Source organism: Stenella coeruleoalba (genome assembly GCF_951394435.1).
Source record: "Stenella coeruleoalba genome assembly, chromosome: 6".
NCBI classification, from domain to species: domain Eukaryota; kingdom Metazoa; phylum Chordata; class Mammalia; order Artiodactyla; family Delphinidae; genus Stenella; species Stenella coeruleoalba.
Window position 1 is genome coordinate 65,580,297 of NC_137151.1, and position 25,388 is coordinate 65,605,684.

General features: G+C 39.7%; 1 protein-coding gene across 2 annotated transcripts in view; it reads right to left on the reverse strand.

Annotated features, from left to right (window-relative positions):
• The window catches only part of LRP2 (LDL receptor related protein 2), a 198,449-nt gene that overhangs the window by 137,670 nt on the left and 35,391 nt on the right, over nucleotides 1-25,388 (reverse strand). Inside the window, exons 2-9 of one of the 2 annotated variants that reach the window (XM_079924859.1) lie at nucleotides 23,336-23,443; nucleotides 20,882-21,004; nucleotides 17,252-17,368; nucleotides 5,180-5,290; nucleotides 4,761-4,874; nucleotides 3,207-3,326; nucleotides 1,903-2,055; nucleotides 188-307 (exon numbers count right to left, since the gene is read on the reverse strand). In XM_079924859.1, coding sequence (XP_079780985.1) covers nucleotides 188-307; nucleotides 1,903-2,055; nucleotides 3,207-3,326; nucleotides 4,761-4,874; nucleotides 5,180-5,290; nucleotides 17,252-17,368; nucleotides 20,882-21,004; nucleotides 23,336-23,443 — 966 coding nt within the window. The remainder of the gene's footprint in view (nucleotides 1-187; nucleotides 308-1,902; nucleotides 2,056-3,206; nucleotides 3,327-4,760; nucleotides 4,875-5,179; nucleotides 5,291-17,251; nucleotides 17,369-20,881; nucleotides 21,005-23,335; nucleotides 23,444-25,388) is intronic. The other variant, XM_079924860.1, reaches the window with a different exon arrangement.

The window sequence follows — 25,388 nt, forward strand, 5'->3', positions numbered from 1 at the left end:
GGGTGCCTCACAAAAGCTTCTCAGAGTTAAAACTTCATACTGTCATGTTTTCGGTGAGGACTGTGTTGCTCTTTGTTAATAGACATTCCTATCCACAAGTACAAACTCCGTGATGTTAGAGGGCATGGATCCCACCAATGGCGCAAGCACCGTGATGAAAGACCAGGCCCTCCCACCTGTCACTTACCGACACAGTTATGGGTGCTATTTTCGTTGACAATAAAACCTGAGGGACAGTAACACATCCCTCCAGCTGGTGACTTGTGGCATTGGTACTCACAGCCTAAGAACGGACACAAATCCACATCTAAACAGAGAAAAACACTTGGTGAAATGAACGGTGACCTCTGGACAAGGCTGATTTACAAGAAGTAAGAACTTCTTCTTTCAAAAGTAAAAGCTCAGTAAGCATGCAGCAGCCACAGGAAATCTGTCACCATTCAAGCCTTCCTGCAATACAATGCAAGAGAAAGCTCGGGAGGAGATATGGAGATATAGGTGTATGTATAGCTGATTCACTTTGTTATAAAGTAGAAACTAACATACCATTGTAAAGCAATTATACTCCAATAAAGATGTAAAAAAATTAATAATAATAATTTTTAAAAGCTCAGCACATATTTTTAACAAGTTGTAACTAAGTGTAAGCAAATCCATCAGAAGTGCTGTTTATGGAAAAATCTGGTCATAAGTCTATCTTTGTGTCAACATCATAGAAGGAAATTCCCAAGAATTCCCAAGTCACTGGACACTAAACACTAAACTCTTAACTTTTAACACTAAAAAGTTAATTAATCATGGCTAGCTTCAAGTGGTGGAATTTCAGGTGACTATATTTTTCTGTTAATTTTAGTTTTCTAACTTTTGTACTATGACTATTTAAAAGGGTCCCCAAATGAAATGCCAAAAAGAAGCCATAGAAGTCTCTTTTTTCCAGGGAAAAAAATCCCCAAAACTTTAGGGTTATAGTTAATGGCCACTGCTAGGCAACTACTAGATAATTTAGAGAGAGTGCTATTGATAAAATCAAGGTCATGAATTATATTTTCTTACAGGAAAGTCAGTTGTGCACAGAATTGATGGTTGATGGTGGGGGAATATTCTACAGCCACAGGAGGAAAAAAGAAACACTGACTCAAAAGTACATATCCCTGAAACCAGAAGCTTCTTGGAGTATATCCAGACAACACTTTTTCCATAGGTATAAGCCAGGGAATAAAATCTCCAGAACACTTTAGAGTCATCACAATTACCATTAAATCCATTCTTCCTGGGAAGGGGGAGAGGGGAGTCACAAATATTTTTAAGCTCCTCCCATCAAGAGATGGAGTCTATTTCTTCAATCCATCGAATCTGGGCTTGCTGTGACTTGTTTTGGCCAATAGAACACTAGGCAAACATGACATAAGCAGAGGCTTAAAAGAGTTTGTAGGGCTTCCCTGGGGCGCAGTGGTTGAGAGTCTGCCTGCCAATGCAGGGGACATGGGTTCGTGCCCCGGTCCGGGAAGATCCCACGTGCCGCGGAACGGCTGCGCCCGTGAGCCATGGCCGCTGAGCCTGCGCGTCCGGAGCCTGTGCTCCGCGACGGGAGAGGCCACAGCAGTGAGAGGCCCACGTATAGCAAAAAAAAAAAAAGAGCTTGTACACTGGGGTTTGCCCTTTCCACCACCATGCAAACAAGCCTGGACTAGCCATGCTTTTACTGCAGCATCCTGAGATGTGAGTGAGCTAGCCAACCCACAGAACTGTGAGAAATAATAAATGTTCGCTGGTTAAAGCCACTAAGTCGTGGGACTGTTCGTTCTGCAAACACCAACTGACAGTCTCTGTATTTGGCAATCTGTTATAGAGAAACAGACACACCTTCACCTGAAAGATGCCCAGATAAATTTCCATACTCACCACAGTGTTGTCCTACAGTGATATTGCTTTCATCTTCTCCTTCCGGACAATCTGAAGTCCCATCACAAACTTTAGTAATTGGGATGCATTTTCCAGACTTCGGACAAGCCCATTCATTTGGGTAACATTCATAAGTACGGTTAATTCTGCTTTCTGTGGGGAAAAAAGAGAGTTACTACAGGTCACATTAGAGGCAGAGCCAACTCTTTTTCAATACATGGTTAAGAGAGGATAGAGATCAGGTAGACAAGAAGTCTACAAATGACCTATATTTCACAGTAAACTAGTAGTTTCTAACTCTACAACTGACCTTTTATTGAGATGGTAAGCAGTGGCAAATGGCATTAAGTTCCACTCTTTCTAGGGGAAGCAACTCCCAGCCAGATAAGAGGAGGAAGCAGAAATGGGCCTGAATTATCAACAAACTAGATGAATAATCCATAGGAGAACATTTAGTTAATTAAATCATGAACAATAGAACTATAGGGCTATCAAGGTAATGCCAGGATTCCTATGTTTGTTTTTATGTGTGTGTGTGTGTCATTTTGAGTTGTTCAGTTTTTGTTTCGTTTCTTTAGTGAAATGTCAACAGTGTAAGAAACACCCAAATGTAGGAAAACAACTTCTTGGATCACTGAAACATGAAACAAATGGATGTTCCCAGAACAAGCATCATTCTTAATATAAAAATCTTACAGAAAAAGCTGAACGAACTTTTTGGCCAACCCAATACCTGGGGCTAGACCCACAAAGGTGACGTGCTTTATTCATGGTGTCAGCAACTTCTGAACTCTTGGAGGTACTACTGCTGATGATAACAGCATGGTGAAGGGGGCAAATATCACTGACAATCTCCTTCTCACTTCCCTGGAGAGTGGCCTTTCCCACAACTAACAATCTCCAGCTCTAAGTCATTTTTCAAGGTTATAAGGTCTTGAGACAAATCACATTTTCCCTCCTTCCCCAGCCTACTTATTTTTATATAGATACATCTAATTAAAATAAGAGTCTTAAAGGGAAAACCTTGGATAGGGCTATAGACAGGGGAGAGACTGTCCTACCTATTTGGCCTTAGTATTGGCAGGAAAGGATTATAATTTATGTTATATTTGAGTTTGGGGTCTTTTTAGGAAAAGCTAGTGGAATCACCTCTTTCCTCCCCATCCACTAATTCCCCTTAAGCCCAGCCAATCCAGAAACTTGCATGTCACACAGATAATTTGTAACAAGGAAAGTAGGAAAAACAAGTTCTGGAAAACACTTTAAGAAAACACTTTCCAATCAGAAGCTCTTCCCCTCCTTACCGCATCCGTCTTCATCGGCATTATCTACACAGTCACCTTCTCCATCACAAACCCAATTTTGATTAATGCAGAAGCCGTTGGGGCAAGTGAATTCGTTACCTTTGCAGGTCTGATAAGAACCTGGAAGAAAATGACAGCTGCACTCCAAAGATACAAACCACTCAGGAAAAATCAAAGTGCTCATCTTGCCACCTAAACTGAGCTCCTAGAAACTGAAATTTCTGTGCCCGTTTAGTTCCTTAACTATCTTGACAAAAATGAAAAAGAGGAGGAAGAGAAGGAGAGAGAAGAGGAGAAGGAGGAGAAGAAAACAGCAGCTTTGGGTCCAGGACATGAACTCAGGTGCATCAAGATTAAAAACAAGACAGTTATGTTATATGTTGTCACAGAACAGAGAACACAGACTGACAAAGATGCTATAGACACGCCAATGGCCAACACTCTCTTACTTGACCACAAGCACAGTCATTGCTATCTAGGACCTAATGATTCTGAGTAACTCCTTCCATGATGTCACATTCTTCTCAATACAGTCCCTGAAACAAGCACAGGCGCCAGAAAAGAAATCAGGCATGGCTCACAGAAAATTAGAGTGATACTGAAAATATTTAACAACTTCTAAGGCATGGTTACCCACCAATCAAAATGGGTGTGTAGAAAATCCTTCATTCTGGTAAATAAGTGACCACCAGAAAAAAAAAAAAAAAAACCTGTCAATTTATTGGAATTTATAAAACTCTCTCATGGAGATTTCATATTCTAATAAAATGAGTCCGGAGGTGGCAACAATGAGAGCGTTCGTGTGCATTGCAGGCAATATCATGGAAAGAAAAGGAGGGTCAGAGTGAAAATGTGGAGGTAACAAAAGCCACCTGCGGGGCTTCCCTGGTGGCGCAGTGGTTGAGAGTCCACCTGCCGATGCAGGGGACGCGGGTTCGTGCCCCGGTCCGGGAAGATCCCACATGCCGCGGAGCAGCTGGGCCCGTGAGCCATGGCCGCTGAGCCTGCGCGTCCGGAGCCTGTGCTCCACAACAGGAGAGGCCACAACAGTGAGAGGCCCGCACACCGCAAAAAAAAAAAAAAAAAAAAAAAAAGCCACCTGCAACCATACTGAAACTTTCCTGACTCGTGATTTTAATGTGGTAAGAATTTCAAAGTAAAGAGGAGAGTTAGGGCCGTTACTATTAGGGACCTTGTCTCCCTTTCTAAGCCCTTCTCTCACTCTGTGAAGGTTATTAGACCCATTCCTGAGATATGAGTAATTTGAGAGTCCAGTGATACAATACACTCTGTATCTTTGTAGCCTAAGGAAAGAATGCAAACTGTCCATCAGCAACCCTTCAACTCTACACAGATCCTTGGAAATTAAAGAAGTCCAAGTTCAGCAACACTGCTGAGGCTCATGCCATGGGCCCTAAATGACAGTCTGGCTCCCTTTGCCATCAGACATAGTGACTCTGTGATTTAAAAAAAGTAGCACATTGGTAGGGAGAAAAAAGAAAAAACACAAAAACACTCCTAACAGCATGACCCAACGTAAGGAAATCACCGTACTGCAAGAACGTTCATCACTGCCATCTTCACAGTCAAGGTCATGGTCGCAGACGTAGGTTTTATAAATGCACTCCCCACTGTCACACTGAAACTCACTGCGCAAGCATCGGTGAGCTGGGACACAAGGTTAAGAAGGGAAAGAAAAGAGAGAATTTCAATTCCACTGTAGCCACTTAATTTCATAGGAAGATTCTGTCTCAAGTTTAAAGAGAGATTCTTACTATGCAGTAGTGTTCTGGTAAATGTTTAATAACCAGTTCTCCAGGAACATAAAAGTCCTCACCTGTAGTATCTGCCAATTTCCATGGTGTAAATACTCCACCGTGGCTGACTTCAAGCTACCAACATGAATTCACTGAACACAAACTTGGAAATGTGCATAACTGGCCAGTATAAACCAGCTTCACCATATTACTTACTGCAGTTGAGTTCATCAGAGGCGTCTCTGCAATCCGTTTCCCCATCACACTTCTGACTGGTGTTATAGCAGGCTCCATTGGCACAAGTTTTCTGCTCACATATTGGGTATCCTGAAAGAACAGAAAGAGAACGCAAACCTTAAATGAACACGTTGCTTTAGCAATCACTTCTTGAGTGACTACTATATTCTAGACACTAACTGCTAAGCATACATTGGTAAACAAAAGATACATTCTCTGGATAACCTAAGAATGACACAAACAGCAAATTACAAACTGGATTACATGCTAAATGTGGGAAGTACAGAGTGCCGAAAGAGTGCATAGTAGGAGTAGGAATGGGAGCCCAGGGAAGTCTCCTCTGAAGTGACTTGCGAGCTTCGAGCTGAAGAATGAGAAGAAATTCAACTTATTTCAAAATGGAACCTTCGTTTACATAATACAAATAACATCCCAGGAAAGTAATGTACCACCACATATGCTTTGGGAAACGAAGGGCCAGTTCTTTGGCTAGAGGGTCATAGAAAGAAAACAGGCCTAGAAGCCAGGAAACCTGGGACCTGGGGTACCACTCAGTATCTATTTACTCTTACTCAAGTTGTTCATCCTCTTTGTGTCACCACTTCCCCATCCACACATTTGGATAAGTTCCTTCACAGGGTACAGGGACCTCAAAGGACAATGTCTAGTAAAGCTTTTTGAAAAGCCTGAATAACTGCTACCACATTATGCACATATGGTCACTTCACTGCTATTAACCAGATGCTTAACTCTGGTTTTTGAGATCTCACTGGAAAAATCAGCATGCCCCTTGAAGAAAAAAGGTACTGTCAGTCTCTCCCCTGTGCTTCCCCACACTTGGAACATGTATCTCTCATGATCCCTAAGTGTAGGCTTCATCCTATTGGTTGATTATCTGTTTCCCCCATGACATCATGAAACCCTCTGAGATCAAGGATCCTGTCTTACTCATTTTTAAATCCCCATCACTCAGTACAGGGACTGGGTCATTACTCACTGTGCTCCAGAACTGCTTGGTATTGCTAGAGTTATCACTTAAAAAAGCTTTTAAAAATAGTTTGAATGTCTGCCTTTTATGATCTTTTAATAGCCTCCCTCTCACAAGTATGATATCTTTCTTGGTCCATTCTTTCTTTCATTAAAGATTGTTTTCACAATGATTCTCAGATTCTCTTCTGATTTCTTTTTAAGTAAGAAAAGGGTATGTCTCCAACACCAGAGAGCACAGTCCCATTTTGTGAAGTCCCCCAATAAAGGAATAAGCACAAATATTCTCATCTCCAGAAGTTCAAAACTAGTCTGTTAAGTGTCTTTAAATACTTTAACTGCCAAAGTTACATGTAGTCAATCATATACTAAAATGGAAGGCATTTAATAACTGATTAAAATTTCTAATTTTTCTGAATTTTATTTTATTTATTTATATTTTTTAAACCCCACACTTGTTTATGCATTTATTTTTGTCTGTGTTGGGTCTTTGTTTCTGTGTGAGGGCTTTCTCTAGTTGTGGCAAGCGGGGGCCACTCTTCATCGCGGTGCACAGGCCTCTCACTATCACGGCCTCTCTTGTTGCGGAGCACAGGCTCCAGACGCACAGGCTCAGTAGTTGTGGCTCACGGGCCTTGTTGCTCCGTGGCATATGGGATCTTCCCAGACCAGGGCTCGAACCCGTGTCCCCTGCATTAGCAGGCAGATTCTCAACCACTGCGCCACCAGGGAAGCCCCTATTTTATTTTTTAATAGCCCAAGAACCAGCTAGTGTTTAGGGTTATTGATGTCTTTTCATCACTGAGATGGTGCACATTGCAGATGCACCTTCAAAGGGTCACACAGCTCAGTTAAGTAATTCTGCCTTCAAGAGATACCTAGAAGCCAGCTGAGTCCAGCAAGCGATTCCTTTCCCCCATGTGCCGGATAGCGTTTAGGGTCAGTATGCCATCTAGCCTTTCAAGAGAGCAGCAGGCAGGAAAGAAATCTTAGAAAACCCAACTCTTTGCAATAGAGAAGTTATCCATCAGGAGGAAAATTTATTTGGGCTTGGACTGTGACTCTTTCATTTAAGGTGATTATTGTAGATATGAAGGATCTGAGACAAATATGCTGGGCAGATCTCTTGTTCTCCCTGTCCGTCTTTTTGAGAACCAGTCCCATAAAATGGAAAACCAGTATCCACTAACAAGACTAAAAGTTTGCTGACATGGCTCATTCCCCCAACAAACAAGGCCAGCTTGATGTCATCAGAGAGGGTATTGGAATGGTTAGAGGTCAGCAGTTTGACACTTGGAATGAAGAATGAACAGCTTTCTTGTCTCTGTCCACGCTGATAATGAATCTCTGTCAATCAGCTAAGGACTTGCCTCAACCCCTGTATACCTTCTGGTCTCTTCTGTGTATGATTAAGTGGAGGGGTATGCCCATAGTAAAGACTGCACAGATCCAAGACACAAAATACACAAAAGATTTGGAAAACTGTTTCCAAAAGGTTTTCCCCCTTTGGATACACACACAGAGGGAACAGGTCCAAGTTGTAAACTAAGCAAAGTAAGAAATGAACAGATTCTACTCCCTTTAAAGATTTCTACTGCTAACAGTATTAATTAATGGGTTTCAATCTACCCCAGAAAAGAGGAAGTCACAATACTTTGTGATAGGGGATCTCTAAAGTCTTACTTCTTGGTTTATTTGCCTGGAGAGTCTGAGTCTAACCTTGTAAACTTTTTCCCATGGAGCAAATCCATCATGTAGCTGAAATGTCCTACAGGACTTAAAGTAAAGGGGAAGTGTAGTAAGAGAAGAGACACTGCACAAGAACACCAGAGAAACTCATCCTGCTGAGTTTTGTTTTAATGGAAAGATGGACAAACGCCTATTAACTAAGGCCCAGACCTCTAAAGTGTGTCTGATACAAAAATGCAAGAACGTCCTCATTGAACATTGTGGTACATGACTCTTTTTGAATTATGGTTTTCTCAGGGTATATGCTCAGTAGCGGGATTGCTGGGTCGTATGGTAGTTCTATTTTTAGTTTTTTAAGGAAGCTCCATACTGTTTTGCAGCTCTATTTACAATAGCCAGGACATGGAAGCAACCTAAGTGTCCATTGACAGATGAATGGATAAAGAAGATGTGGCACATATATACAATGGAATATTACTCAGCCATAAAAAGGAACGAAATTGGGTCATTTGTAGAGACATGAATGCATCTAGAGACTGTCATACAGAGTGAAGTAAGTCAGAAAGAGAAAAACAAATACCATATGCTAACATGTATATATGGAGTCTAAGAAAAAAAAAAGTTCATGAAGAACCTAGGGGCAAGATGGGAATAAAGACACAGACCTACTAGAGAATGGACTTGAGGACATGGGGAGGGGGAAGGGTAAGCTGGGACGAAGTGAGAGAGTGGCATGGACATATATACACTACCAAATGTAAAGTAGATAGCTAGTGGGAAGCAGCCGCATAGCAGAGGGAGATCAGCTCGGTGCTTTGTGACCACCTAGAGGAGTAGGAGAGGGAGGGTGGGAGGGAGGGAGACACAAGAGGGAAGAGATATGGGAACATATGTATACATATAACTGATTCACTTTGTTATAAAGCAGAAACTAACACACCATTGTAAAGCAATTATACTCCAATAAAGATGTTAAAAAAATTTTAAAGAAGAATGTCCTCATTCACACCACCTTTTCCCTCTCCCTTCCTTTCTCCAACTTCCAAACGATACATGTCCATGTTTGCTCCTCGAAATTGGGAGCTGTCTCCAAATATACATGTCAGATTGGTGCTTGAAGACTTTTTTAATGTTTTCTCTGCTAATGATTTGGCTTGAAGCAAGAAATTTCCATGTTATAGTTCTGTTTACATAATCAAGGAGGAAGATGTGGTTTGAGAAACTCGTAGGCCTCCCAGAATGGAAATCATTCACAGCAGGGTAAGACACACATATTAGGCACTACTCTTTATTATCTTGACGGGAAGGCTATAAATACATTCTGTTCTCAGATTTTGACAAAATAGCCAAAAAGAAGACAAATTGATTCTAAAGAAAGAGAGGGCCTCTTAAAGGTATATTACGACACTTAAGCCAAGATTAAAAGGAAAACAAGAAGTTACTGATATAAGTCCTGCCCAGACACCTGGGACTTTTCAAGGTCTTGAAGTCATCCTTTATAAGTTACTTTATGTTAGCCTGGTTCCAAGGCAGGATAATCCAGTCAGAGTAATGATTTGCCAGAAGAAGTTTACTAGTTTGGCCACCAGCACTTAGCTGCAAGTACCATCCGCGAAGTTAAATAAGCAAAAACAATAATAATCATCAATAACACGTATTGAAAACTATGTGCCAGAAGCCTGTTCAAGTACTCAATGTGTATGAACTCATTTTGTTCTTATAACAACCCAATGAGGTAGTTACGCTATTGTTTCCATTTTAGAGATCTTACATACATGCCTCTCTGAGGTACAGAGAGGTTAGACAATTTGAAAAAGGTCATACGACTGGTCAGCTGGAGAACCTGAACTCAAATTCAGCAACCTGGCCCCACTACGCTTGTTCCTAACCACTATAATAGGTATTGCTACCACTTACAGGCTTCAGAGTAATAGGAAGAGAAAATTACAGGAGGAAGAATGAAATTGAATGAAAGGAAATAATCTTTAAAAGATAGCATGAAAAGAAAGAGAAGAAGCAACGCAAGGGAAAGTTTTTCTTTCTTCCTTTCAGTTTCTCATTCCACTTTGGGAAGTCTGGAGAAGTCAGGCCAAATCTAAATTTCATCAAATTATGGCATATTCTACTAAGGACTTCAATCTGGTATAATCTAAGAAATCCAGGAAACCCTATGCTAGGAAACAGAGCTTTCCAAGAGTACCAGGACAAACAAGAGAGTCCATACCAAAAAAAAACAGACCACAAAGCAGCAGGAGACCAACTTATTCCTCTCTGACCCCCCACCTCCTGTGTCAGTCAACTTCAAGTCCCTGAAGTGACTGTCATCACGGACTAGCATCTAGGGAGTGCAGTAATATGCAAGAGGACAACAGAGAAGCATTTCCTGCCTCTTTCCAAAAAAAAAAAAATATATATATATATATATATATATATATATATATATATATATATATATATATATATGTGGTTTTTTTTGCGGTACGTGGGCCTCTCACCGTTGTGGCCTCTCCCGTTGCGGAGCACAGGCTCCGGACACGCAGGCTCAGCGGCCATGGCTCATGGGCCCAGCCGCTCCGCAGCATGTGGGATCTTCCAGGACCGGGGCACAAACCCGTGTCCCCTGCATCGGCAGGTGGACTCTCAACCACTGTGCCACCAGGGAAGCCCTCCAAAAATAATTTGAGGAGCCTATCAATGAAAAGCATATACATAATATTTATAAAGTGTGAATAACAATTCAGTACCTTGGAAAGAGAAAGTAAATATGGTCTTCCCACGGGCTACTAGAATTGGACTAACATCAAGTTTAGTCTGAGCAGCTTTCAGGAGCCTGAAGCCAAAAAGGGAAAGACATTCACTTATATAGTTTCCCTTACCGCCCTCGCTTTGAACTACTGGGTCTGAAGTCCTAAATCCCTATCTGGTCTCTATCCATGGTGACCTGATCTCAGACCTAAGTTTAAAAAGCACCCAAAAGGCCTGTTCTGAAGAGTTTGGATCTGCAGTACCTCTTTCTTCACATACACAGAACTATCACCAAAATCTGCAAAGGAGGTTAAGACTGACATAGTTCTAATTTTTTGAAAAATAATAAAAATCTCACATGAGCCCTAGCAATGGAGTCACTGAGCCACAGGATGGAACACTGTGCCTCAAATGCTCCAGGGAATAATGCAACATATATTTATTGAAATCCACCTTCCTAGACACCATGCTAAGAACTGGATAAAGGGATTATAAATGAAATTATAGGTGAAGTAACACAGCTTTTTAAAACTATTTCATTCAACAGATAGTAACGGGACTGCTAAGTACTAGAGAAAGTGATGAACTTCATAAAATCCCTGCTCTCATGGAACTTACATTCTATTTAGGAGGGTGGAAGAACAGAGTGAAATAAATGAGAAAGAGTAACAGTGAGGAGTAGCTCTCTGATAAGGTGATGTTTGAACAAGAACTATTAGGGTTATCAACATGGAGGTCACTGGTGACACTGACAAGAATGTTTTTGGGAGATCTGGAGATGGACTGTTTTCAATGAGTTCAAGAAAGAAAGAAGGAGAGGAAATGGAGATAGACAACGATTAAAGACAATTCTATGTAACTTTGCTGTGAAAGGGAGCAGAGAAGTAGGGTAACAGCTGAGAGGGATCTTAGGGTCTTTTAAAAGATGGGAGATATTTATAATGTGCTTGTAAGATGAAGACTAAATAAGAGATTTTTCTCTTTCCTCAAGGTTTCAGGGCTCTGAATCCTATCTCAAACTGCTAAAGAAAAAAAAAAAAAAAGGTCCGTCTGTGACGTTATATGTAAGATGCGGTCAGTCTGCTTCTTCCTTCTCACCTCGAGTAGAGAGAATAGTAAGAGCGAGGCACAGTGGGGCTGAGTTTGATGAACATGTCCGTCACCAGGCATCACTGTCCAAAGAATGACTTATCCCTCCTCTTCACTCCCTCCCAGTTATGCCCCCAGTTGGAGTTTCAACAGTTAGAAATATAAAGTTAGATATACAAAATTCTAAAGAACAGAAAGTCAGTAGAAATAAAACTTCAGAGACGAAGCCGCCCCCGTGGCAGGCAGACCAAATACTGCTGATTACCGGCAAGAAAGCCTTCATTGTAACAAGGATTTGACCCTTTCTTTGGCATTCCTAAGTAACAAAAGAGAAGTGCTGCAAACCAATGATAATTAGCAATAGTTTTACTCACACCAAAAGCATGCTAATATGGTACTTGATAAAGATGAAATAATCTGTTTACTTAGCTAAGAAAAAATTATACTATTTTTGAGCAATGGAAAGTCAGTGCAACATTATTAATTGAATGACCCATAATTGCTGCATTGTTCCGATGTTTATCTTAGACTCTGAGTGAGTGGGTTTTCCTTGATGCTAATCCCATTAAAAGCAAAATGGATGGCAGTTTCAACTCTCTGTTCCTTAAAAAATAGTGATAATTGACAAACTGTTTAATAGCAGGTGTCATTTTACAGATGGCCAGACTGAAGAGCAAAATAACTTAGGAAAAATGAACTTTTACCTGTTTCATAGTTGTACACACACACACACACACACACACACACACACACACATATATTTTCAGAAAGTCCTCAAACAGTAGAATAACCAAAAATATCTTATGCCTTATGCATATAGGAACACAGCAGACAAAAAGACCAAATATGATACGAAACTATTTATTTCAAGGATAATCTTTTTATTGGGACCTTAATACCCTTGCCTTTCTTGCCATCTCACCCATTCTTTTCCCTCCCTTCTCCCTGCTTCCCTGAGTGGACCCTTACACACCATTCATTGTTATATAAAAGGAGTGCTTGGAATGGACACAAGGTGCTCTGTCTTGGAGCTCAAGACCTTGATCTTAGAAGCTTGAAAGAGTAAGAACTATATCCTAGGGGTCTGATCTGACAGGCGGGACTATGAACTACAGAGTCAAGCTTCCTGATCCTTTCAAATATTTGGGGAAAAGAAATAAGTCCTTCTTGGCAGTTTTCCAACATCCTCCACTATATTTAAGTGGTTTCTAGTGCCTAGAAGACCCATTCCTATAGACAATCTTATTTCTGAGAAATAGACAAATTAAAGCTATATTCATAAACTGATTCTAAGTTTGTCCAAAAGTAATTTTCCTATTCATCATGACTCCAAAAACAATAGAACAAAGTGTCATATCTCACAAAAAGGTTTTCTGTCTAAGCCTCACTTAATCCTCCATTATGTGGGAACATTGTAATTTAAAACAACTAAACAGTTGCTATATATCTGAAGTGACATTTAAAATAGCTAAGTACCTCTAGGACTAAATGGATCTTAGCGTGATTATCAATGGCTGCTAATATCACAAAGGGGCAGTTAGACATTAGGTGCCTCCTGATGGAAATATATACCTTTATATACAAAGTGTTGTTGCCCTTATACACACACACACACACACACACACACACACACACACACACACAAAACCTTGCATGTGTTCAAGCCTCTAGACTAGTGCTATTTTCAACTGGAGCAGGGGAGGGGAATTCTACTCCCAGAGGACATTTAACACTGTCTAGAGACATTTTGGCCATCACAATTGGGAGGTGCTGCTGGCTTCTAGTGGATAGAGGCCAAGGATACTGATAGCTATTCTACAATGCACAGGACAGCTCCCCACAATAAAGAATGATTTGGACCCAAATGTCATTATTTCCGAGATGGAAAAACCTTACTCTAGATCTCGCTACCAATTTCTAGGAAATACAGGGGACAGAAGAACATGTTAAAGGACATCAGAGGGTGGGTGCAATGAGCAAAACCCAGACTATGGGAAACTCCAGAACAAGCCACTTGCTAACTCCAACATATAGATTTTCTTTGGATTTTTATTTAAATGACACTGTAAAAAAATAATAAGCCAATTGAAGAATTTTTAAAACTGAATGGATATCTGATTACTTTAAAGAACAGTTATAAACTTTTAGGTGTGATCATGATACTGTAATGTTTCAGTCCTTATATTTTAGCAATATAGATACTGAATTATTTAAAGACAAACTTATATGATATCTGAGAACTGCTTCAAAATAATGGAGAGAAGAGACATAGGTAAGACAAAATTAGCTATGAGTTGATGTAATCACTCTGCTTTTGATTATGTTTAAAACCTTCCATAATGAAAAGCTTTAAACAATCATTTTAATAATAAAATAGCTAAGTAACCTATAGGCAAAAATGCTCTGTAAACTTCTTATACAAAAGTAAAGTATTCCAAGAGCATGGGCACAGGGTTTAGACCTAGGTTAATATCCTGGTTCGTCTACCCTTACCTCTTGATCTCTGTAAAGTGGAGATGGTCCTCACACCTACTTTGTAGTACTGATTAATGCGTATATGTGGAATCTAGAAAAATGGTACAGATGAAACGATTTGCAAAGCAGAAATAGAGACACAGATGTAGAGAACAAACGTATGGACACCAAGCGGGGAGAGGGAAGGTGGGATGAATTGGGAGATTGCAATTGCTATATATACACTACTATGTATAAAACAGATAACTAGTGAGAACTTACTGTATAGCACAAGGAATTCTACTCGGTGCTCTGTGGTGACCTAGGTGGGAAGGAAATCCAGGAGGGAGGGGATATATGTATACGTATGGCTGATTCACTTTGCTGTACAGCAGAAACTAACACACCATTGTAAAGCAACTATACTCCAATTAAAAAAAAAAAATTGAATATGATAGTGATTGATGCCCTGGGAGTGACACTCCCCTTTTCCATTTCCCACAAGAGCTCCAAACAAAGACGGAAAATAAAATGAGGCAAATCCTCCCCCCAGTACTGGCACTTTTTAAAGACTTTGATCCAGGTCATTCATTTCCTTCCTGTACAAATCTGGCTGTGGCCAGGAGATCAAAGCACTAACAAGGAAGTATGAGGATTCTTTTTTAATTTCCTCTGATTTGCTTTTTTTTTTTACACTCTTCCTTACAGAACACATAGCAATAAATAAATGAGGTAGAGAGAAATAGGAAAAAATACCTCATTGTAAAACCTCCTTACACGTGTGAGATTCACTTTAGGGCCATGAACCCTGAAGGATTCACGACTTGTATGATTCCAGAAACAATGAGGTTTAACTCTGGTTCAACAATTACTTGTATGTACTTAAAAAAATGAACAAAATCTTGATTAAGGATTCCTGCCCAGATATTTTACAAAGCTCACTTCCTTTCCTTCATTCCTTTCTATAAGAGCTGCTTGAATGCTTGTACCCTGCCAGTTTTTTTCCAGAAGGTCCGTCGGCAAAGTCATGAGGCAGCTGTATTGGTGACTTGAGACTTGGCTGCGGGGTGTTCACATGGAATAAATCCAAACAGTCTGTTTTGGCTGCCTTTTATTTTCCCTAAAATAGCATTTCCTGCAGTACCATTGCATTTGCAATAAAGCACTCATTTTTATCCACTTGTAAATAAGGGATAAAGACACAGACTGTTGGCTGGTGGCACAGGCCTCTGGTTCTGTTCTTGCACAAGGTAGGACTTCCTCCTTCTGTAAATACAGTCCTTCATGAACAGTAATCATCAGACTTGGACCAGAGGACGAGCTGAGCTCTAGCTCTGCCACACACCTTTTAACCCTGAACAAGCCACTCCATCCTTTGCTGGTTCAGTTACCTTATTCGTAAGACAGTATTATAATACTGGCCCTAATGTCCTCAGTCAGGGGTCTAATAACAATAACCACTGGAATTCACATAACACTTTGAAGTTTACACAATACTGCAAAATATAATGTATGATTTGTCTCTATTATTAATCAAAAATATTTTCTTCACTTACCACAATAAAGAATTTATTGTTTGCTTTACAAAGTACTCGAAGGGGAGTCCTTGACTCTGGACTTGCTATCTGTGACCTCCAGACACACACTACCATCTCTAAAACTGCCGGTACCAAGTCTAAATTCTCCGTAACTTTTCCAAAGTTAAAGAAGACCCAACCTAGAGGCCACACAATCTCTTTCAAAAGAAAACATGTAAGTTAGAAATTACAACAGAACTATATCAGAAATTCTGCTAGGAAATGGAAACACAAAGGCAAATAGCACAGACTCCTCTCAAAGGAAAATAACATACAAGGGAAGAAAGCATTGGAGAAGTTTTTTGTTTTGTTTTAATGTACTGTGTGATGACAGTGAGGCTGCAGCATGAATCTGGACACACATACGAGTATTTCTTCCATTAAGAGCACAATCTGAACACTACAGTAAATAGGAACAATTTGCTCATAACCAGTTTATGTTAGCTCCCACCCTCGGCATAGAGCCATATCGGGAAGTGTAGCAAGATGGCTCTTTCATTAAGCATACAATATACCAAAGGAAGGGATTTAGAAACAGTCCAGAGAGCTAAAATCCTATCAAAATGATCAAACAATAAAACAGTTGTCCCATGAGAAGAGACTAAAACCTAAATCTTTAGTTGGAAACATAATAACCAAGAAGTTTATGATCAAGGTTTCTAAGGTACACAAAATCTATCCACCGATTATTAGAATACTAGAATATTAAAATAACTCCTTGAAGTCTGAAATGCAGTATGCCAGAAAGAATGCCAGGGAAAGATATATAAAAACTCAAAGAAGCTCTGGGTAAATTCATAAATGATAGACCTATAAGCGCTTTTGAGAGAAAATGGGTATGTCTGAGACTAAAGACAGAGTTAGATGGACCAGAGGACTGACACAGCAGCATAATTAGTATATTCTTGTATTCTAACAATTCTATATAAACCTCAAGAGAGGCAGATTACTCTTTACTCGTTTGTAAGAAGTGATTGCACTTTCTTATTTTGCTTATGGTCATATTTAAACATTATACATAGAATACTGTGACTTGTAGGCTTTATCTTGTGGTGATCAGTTACAAATTGATATAGTATTCTTCCATTACACAGAGAGCCATTTTCAAAATGTAACACGTTTCCAAGGGTAATCTGGAAAACACTGAGTCCGTAAGAGCAAAAAAACTGAGACATTTGACCTAGAAGCTTACCATGGTAACGTACTAAAAGTTAAAATTGACCAAACTGGATTTTGTACTCATTGACTTTTTGTGATTCTGTGTTAAAGTTAAAAGTTTCTTACTTCAAGACATACAGAAACTTGATGTGCTAAGGCAGGACAGACTCAGAATGTCTTGCTAAAAATAGACTCCTATCAGAACATCACCTCTAATCCACAAAAGAATCCGCCAAGAGATTTCAATAACAAGAGGCATATTGTAGGCATTTCTGTCCATCAACAAATTGATTAAAATGCCAAAGGGACAAAGGTGAAACCAAATACAGTGCAAAGACTGTAAGGGACTCACGGCAGTTTTTCTCATCAGTTCCATCCAAGCAGTCTGTGGAATGGTCACATCTGAATTCTGCTGGGATACATTCACCGTTGTCGCACGTAAACTGATGGCTTGAGCATGTTCTCCCAGCTGTGAAAGGAAAAAAATATTACTTTGTAATTACTGAAAAATACAGACCAACTAACAAATATGACAGTAACATTAACCCAGCTACTCTAAGGTAGACATCTTACAATGTGAAAGCAGAAGTGTTATTATCAGGATACTATCAAAATGCCCAGAATCATATCAACATTCAAGGTTGTGAGTGTAGACAATTATATTATCAACATGTGTTGAGAATACAATATAGCTTGAAAACCTATACAGTAAAAAGGATGAATGAAATAAGAATTTTGCAGGTATAGGTATTAATCAAGGATCAGTAAGGTCCCCCTCATTGAAATCCTTGTTTAAACAAGAAGGAAACATGCCAAAGAGTAAACAGTGGTTATTTCTGAGTATTAGGAATGTGGGTGATTTTTTTTTCTTTAGAGTTTTCTCTACTATATAAGCTTTCCACATTGACTACCTGTCAATTTCATAAACATAAATTTAAGCTAGCTTGATTTTATCCTAAGTTGATTAGGGTAGGTGAGAGCAGAGCACCAGTAGTTTATCAAATTTGCCTCTGGATAAAACAGACAAAATCAAATGAATCAATATTCCAAGCATCATGTGAATTCTATTCTGTGAGTCTGAGGCAGGAATTTTTTTTTAATTTATTTATTTTTATTTATTTATTTTTGGCTGCATTGGGTCTTCGTTGCTGCACGTGGGCTTTCTCTAGTTGCGGCGAGGGGGGCTACTCTTCGTTGTGGTGCGTGGGTTTCTCATTGTGGTGGCTTCTCTTGCTGCGGAGCATGGGCTCTACGCACACGGGCTTCAGTAGTTGTTGCGCAAGGGCTTAAGTGTTTGTGGTTCGTGGGCTCTAGAGCACAGGCTCACGAGTTGTGGCGCATGGGCTTAGTTGCTCCGCAGCATGTGGGATCTTCCCAGACCAGGGCTCGAACCCGTGTCCCCTGCATCGGCAGGCAGATTCTTAACCACTGTGCCACCAGGGAAGCCCTGAGGCAGGAATTATGATGGGACTTTTTAATTGTCCACATAAGAGAGAAGCATTTGGGGAAAAGATGATCTAATAAAAAAATAATGTAAAATTTAAAATGCAAGAGTTACCTTATAAAATCCATACTCATTTAAAATAGTATGGAACATTGCTCATAAATTACTGCTGTAAAGTTATTTCCAGTCTCCCCAAGCAGTTGCCCTTGGTAGTTCCCATCCCCTCTATGTAGTATTATTATCAAGGGGTCATCCACCACACACTGCATCACAATCTACAGCTCAGCTTTCTTCCTACTCCGTGTGGGGAGCAAGGGAAAATGGAACCAAATGGCACATCTAGCCAAAAGATAAATAACCCACCATTCATTCATTCAGAACCTACTATCAAGAACCTACTATCTGCTAGACAGAATACCAAGCCTTAGGGATACAAGCTGAACAAAGCACAGTCACTGCTCTCCAGAGCTTCACGATCTAGCACTGAGTACCTACTAGGTCACCCTTTTCCTCTAGGACCTTTGAGAGGCCAGCCAGAAACATCAGAGCCCAGAACAGATTTCCTAGAAACAAGGATTTCTGCCTGCTCCTTACTATGCCTGGTACTTTTCCTTCCTCCCTGCAGTCCTTCTGAACTAGTGTCCCCCACCTCCCTCCCTTTTTGCCACTCCACCTCAGATCCGGATGCACGTAACTGGACCTGATGTAGATATGCCGTGCTCCTATCTGGCCTTGACTAGCTCCTGTCTGTGCCCTCCTCAAGACTGCCATTTGTCACCACCACCACCCTCCCCAGCCCTACATAGTTTGCTGGTTTCCCCTGAACCACTCTGTCCCAAGGATCACCATCTCTTTGTTGCTGGCAGACCTCATGACCAGCACTGGCAAGCCCTAACAGATTGTTTAATTATACAGTCTACATTTTACCTTTACACCAAAGTATTGAGAATTTCCATTATCTTCCTCAAAAGAAGGCTTCTAGTGGCTCGACTGAAGAGAGTTCATACTCCCACTGCTGGACTCAAAATTCCTGGACTTAATTCTAATTTTTTATAAATACATCCAGAACCTATTGAAGCCCACAGCATCTCCACTGCTAGTCACCTAACAAACAAGTTCCCACATGACGTAGCCATCAAAAATATCTGTTTCTTCTTTGATCTTTGTGGACAATGTCCATGTGAAAATGCCAACAGGATCTTGGCTATCTCAAAACCAACACACAGTGATGATAGATGTCCATGATTTGTGGGATGTGCATTTAATGAAATAGAATGTGGGGAAGTTTAAAGGTGAATGCTACACAGTGATCAGAGCTGGACTTTTCCAGAGGACAATTGAGGTCAAGAGCCTGAGGTGGTTCATTACAGTCTTGTATCTTCTCTCCAATTTCCATCTCAGTCCAACTTAGACTCGCTATAAGGTTTTAGTTTGGGGTTTTTTTGTTGTTTTTTTTCTTTTGTCTTATAAAAACACAGGGAAAAGATGTTGATGTTTTCTCTTCTAGATATTGAAATTTGAATTATGGGAATGTAAAAGTCAGGACTTCTGCGGCTTTCATGCAATCATGAAAAGCCAATAGGCTAAAAAGACGGCAGGGCAGGGCAGAATAGTGGAAGAAACCTGGATGATGTCACTGATCCAAGGAATTGAGATTTTCCATTATCTTCCAATCAATTCTGGAACAATGCTACATTTAGGCTTCTTGGGTGAGATAATAAATTCCCTTTTTGCTTAACTTTTTTGAGTTGTGTTTTTCACTCTTTGCAGCCAAAAACATCCCCATTGATACAAGAATAATTTTAAATTATACAAATATCCTTAAGAGAAAGGAATGCTACAGATGACAGACATCTTTCTCACATGTTGCCATCTTAAATTCACCCAAGATTATGCTCTTGTCCAAAATTGTTTAAGCCCAATAAAACAGTCTTTTCCAGTTCCATCCCAAAGAAATCAGAATGGAAGTGTCTCTTCCAGGTTACTGCCCTGAACCCCCTCAATGTCCAGGAATCAGCAGTCGCCAATGTCCTCTTCCTTGCTACTATTTGCTTTCTGGTTCCAGCTCATCCTACGACGGCTCTAGCAGCTGTCACTGAAGTGCCTCCGACAGACCTCCACTTCCGCTCAGTCAGAAAGAAGAGAGTTTAATAGTGGGGCAGAAGGGGTGGAAGGTTTTGCCTGCACAGTGTGCTCCAGGAGCATGTGGACCCATCCAACTGCCAAGCAGACAAATGAAGACCTCCACATACAGATACCAATAGGTGTTTTGTTTCTTTCTTAAGCATAACATAACCTGAGTTAAATACTGGGAATCTATCCCATGTCCAAATCACTGGCTATATTGATAATTCTTCAGCACATTCACACTTTCAGTATCATCCAACCCCTGAGTGAGACGGCTGGCACAGGTTCCCTTGTCCTTCAAGGCCCAACTCTGCATTTATAAAGATTCATTCCATTGTGTTTTGTATTTGTAACAGGTTGGAATTTAAGGTGTCCAAAGGGCCAAAACAAGATTCCTCTACAAGCACTTACGGCAATGCCGCCGTTCATCTGAGCCATCGATACAATCTTCTTCCTCGTCACACACCCAGTGGACAGGGATGCATAGCTCCTCACTCTGACACAGGAACTGGTTGGAACGGCAAGTAGGGTGAGCTAAAATAAACCGGAAAAAAACTCATTATGTCTAACATCCACCCTATTATACCAACAAACGATGCTCGTTTCAAAAGAAGTATGTCAACTCCTGCTCAATATATTTGATAGCAAATATAAAGAACCTTAGAGCCTGTGGAGTTTAACCAGTGTTCACTGTCAAGTAATCTCAGCAATGGCATCACAACAAAATGCTGATCCAAAGCAATACAAAATACAGAGAATAAAACAAACAGCCCAAACACACATTCATACGAAGTTATGACCAAAAAAATATTAAATTTTTAATTTCAATAAAATCAACCATGAGTTTATAATTATTAAATTATTTGAAGTGTTTTGTAATAACTAATAGTAAAACATCATGATAAATTGTAAAATCCATGAGATTTGGAAAACAAGACCCAAAATCAAATAATTTATTATTTCCACAATTTACTTGCTTTACAATCTTCATCAGGTTCTCTGAATCGCAATGTATGCATCATAAAATGGGGACTATATTTTTCTCACGGTGTGCTATAAAAAATAAGTAGAATGGAATATTACTCAGCCATAAAATGAAACGAAATTGAGTTATTTGTAGTGAGGTGGATGGACCTAGAGTCTGTCATACAGAGTGAAGTAAGTCAGAAAGAGAAAATCAAATACCATATGCTAACACATATATATGGAATCTAAAAAAAAAAAAAATGGTTCTGATGAATCTAGGGGCAGGACAGGAATAAAGATGCAGATGTAGAGAATGGACTTGAGGACACGGGAAGGGGGAAGGGGAAGCTGGGACGAAGTGAGAGAGTGGCAGGGACATATATACACTACCAAATGTAAAATAGATAGCTAGTGGGAAGCAGTTGCATGGCACGGGGAGATCAGCTTGGTGCTTTGTGACCACCTAGAGGGGTGGGATAGGGAGGGTGGGAGGGAGGGAGACGCAAGAGGGAGGGGATGTGGTGATATATGTATATGTATAGCTGATTCACTTTGTTGTACAGCAGAAACTAACACACCATTGTAAAGCAATTATACTCCAATAAAGATGTTAAAAAAAAATAAGTAGAGTAACATATGTGAAAGTACCATGTAAATAAGTTGCGAGTGATTGTCATTGGTATGTTTTTATCATCATCGTTATGGGACATTGGTAAATTGTTGGTATGACTGCTCAATTATTCCTTTATCTCAGAACACACTGTTCCTGACTTTCTGCTCCTAGTGTTTAACCTAAAATGAACTCAGTAAGCCCAGAGGAAGCAAATAGATAGCACTTGATCATATCTCTACAAATAGAACTACTCCCTTACTCAAAGTGTGGTTTCCAGACTAGCAGCATCAGCATTACCTGGGAGCTTGCAGAAATGCAGAATCTCAGGTCCCACCTCAAACATATGGAACTAAGCCCTACACTTTAACAACCTCCCCAGGTGATCCATTTCTGCTTGAAAGTTTGAGAAGCGCCTTATAGGACCTAATCCCCACACTTCTCCCATTTTCAAAAGCATCGTCATCCAAACAATACACCAAAGTTTGTCCTGTTGTGCCACAGGATGGCCAACGATTCAAAACAAATTTTCACCTGCTTTCTTGGTTTTTGGATGATAACCCTTGCCTGTTCACCTGTCAGAATGAATGAAATTGCAGTAGTGTGATGGATCACCTATGGCAAGGTGGGAGAGCAATGGACATAAGGGTTGGGATTAGTGCACCAACTGGGAAGCCTTTAATAAATAATTTAGCTTCTCTATGCCTCAGTTTCCTCATCTGAAACCTACCTCAGAGTATTGTTGAGAGAAGTAAATGAAGAAATATGTGTAAGTGATTTTATAATTCTTCTAAAGCGTTAAATTGGGGGTTTATAATATTATCATGTTTTTAACTATTATTTAAAAAACATAAACCACACTAGCCCCTTCTGTGACCTCTTGATAGTAATGCACACAAGTTCTACTACATCCTTTTTATAAAAACAGACTCTTCCTTGAATTACAAATCACAGCAGTACAGACAACATTATTTTTTTATTCTTGTTAGTGCACAAAATTTGCAGACTGAATAATCTGAAATAATCGTTTATAGGCTTCAGAAAACAGCTCAGAAAGTTGGTTCCATACCAAGGTCATGGGATAAGAGTAAGATAGAAACAGATGTGAATTGAACCTCGTGATCAAAAGGGACTGAATTCTTAATGCCACCAGTTCTCCATCTCAAAAGATTGGCGCTCAGTCCAATCTACTACTAAAGGCACAACTCTTTCTCTTTGTTACAGCTGAAATGACCATGAAGCACTTCTGCTACTCAGAACAGAGCTTAGCCCCACCGCTCTTCACTTACGGCAGCCAATTTCATCCGAGCCATTCGCGCAGTCTCTGGTCCCATCACACCGCCAGGACGCAATGATACAAACCCCAGGTTGGCACTGAAACTCATCACTGTGACATTCTGTAATCCCACAAGCAAGAGAAAGCCAGTTTAAAAAGTTACGCACACAGATATTTCAAAAAAAATACAAATTTTTGATGAAAACAAAAAATTATTCAACTAATTAGTAATCAAAGAATGTAAATTATTTATACAATTAGGAAAACATTTTTATGATTATATTCTGTGTCAGGGTCTGCAGGAAAGTCATTTTCACACACAGCTGACTAGAGTGCACCTTGAGGTAACCAATCTGGAAAGCAGTTTGACAAAAGGTATCCTGCTTTTTAAAAGTGCTTATTCTTTAACTTAATACTTTTACCTCTAGGTAATTTTTTTTCCCCTTAAGGAACTAAGCAGAGAATTAAAGATTTATGTGTAGAGGTTTTCATCATAGTATAATTTATAATAAAGGAAATTGCAAACCTTGTAAATGTCCAATAATATGAAAATGAATAAATTTTCTTATATCTATATATATCATATTAGGAACTCATTAAAATAGTTATGAAGAACTTCTAAATGATTTGGAGAAATATTTGTAATATTTCATTACACGTTATAACAAAGACAAGGACGCCAAATTTTACCTGTAACAGAGTCATATGTAGCAGAAAAAAAGCACAGAAAAGGCCAGAAAGTTAAGGGTGGTTATCTCTGATACCATCATGAGTAACTTTTCATTTGTGGGACTGTGCTTTTTTCAGTTTCCCACCCTACAGTCTTTTTAAGTGCCTTTTTATTACTAAATCATATACAGCAATTTATGTTTCTTCATTCTTAGATACAAGACCAATATTATGGCTTTTTGCTTGTAACTTATTTGTAAGATGCCAGGTACGGCTCTTCTCTGCCAACAAACAAAAGCCAAAAAACAAACAAACAAAAATCTCGGCAGCCAATCAGAGCGCACAAACTTGGCATCAAACTAGCCACACTTCCAAGGGGCAGTGATATCCCCTAGTGATACCAGAAAGTGAATATAACTTAAACAAGTACATTTAATTCAACGAGTATATCCTGCAGTTTTCCTAGTTCTCCCCAGGGGACTAATTTGGCAGTTAGCGATCCTCTGAGTTTCCCCAAATATCTGACCAGCAACCTCCCCATACATTATGTGCCAAGTACGAATTTTATTTTTAAGAGAGCAGCCAACGCCAGCCCAACGTGGAGAAGACTCAAAATTATTCTTTCACAAACCCATGGTGGTAGAGGAATAATTCGGGGGGGTTGGAAGAATAATTATACTTTCCCCATGTATTTAAGCAATCATGCTAAATTACCCATTTCAGTGTTTGACTAATTAAACTGAAATTAAGGGAATATACAGATCAATTACCTACTCCTAAAATAAATAAACAATGTGCTATCCTGTCTTGTGTAAATGCAGGCCTATCATGAGCATGACATAAACACAGTTAAGTGATCTATTCCTAGGGGATATAGGTTACTTTGTTCATGGAATGTTCAAATCTGATTGTCTGGTAGTGACATACTGATTTATAATGTATGCTGCAAATGGTCAGAAACTTTCCTTGGCTAAATGGTGGTACCGAGTGGTACAGGAATACGTACACCCAAATACCTTCTATAGACTAATGCATGATGGTGGTTGGTGGTGCAGGTCTGGGGTTGGTGGTGCAGGTCTCTTATCAACTACCTTTAAAACACAACAACCTCCCTTGCAAAAATGCCCCTAAGGAATGTACAAATTCACTCTGGAATCCCAGAACTTCTCATTGGATTTTGTTCTACAAAGCAATATTTCCATGAGAGATTAGAAGCTTTGGAGGTTTAGCTATTAACACAACATATATTAAATCACTTTTATCAATTAGGTCTATTGTTAGAAATCCAACATAATACATTTGTAAATTCAGTACATTTGTTTCCCTTAGTATCTAATAATTTCTGGTTGAAAAATTATAACAATCTAAAGGTCAGTCTACTTACAAAGAGCTTCCTC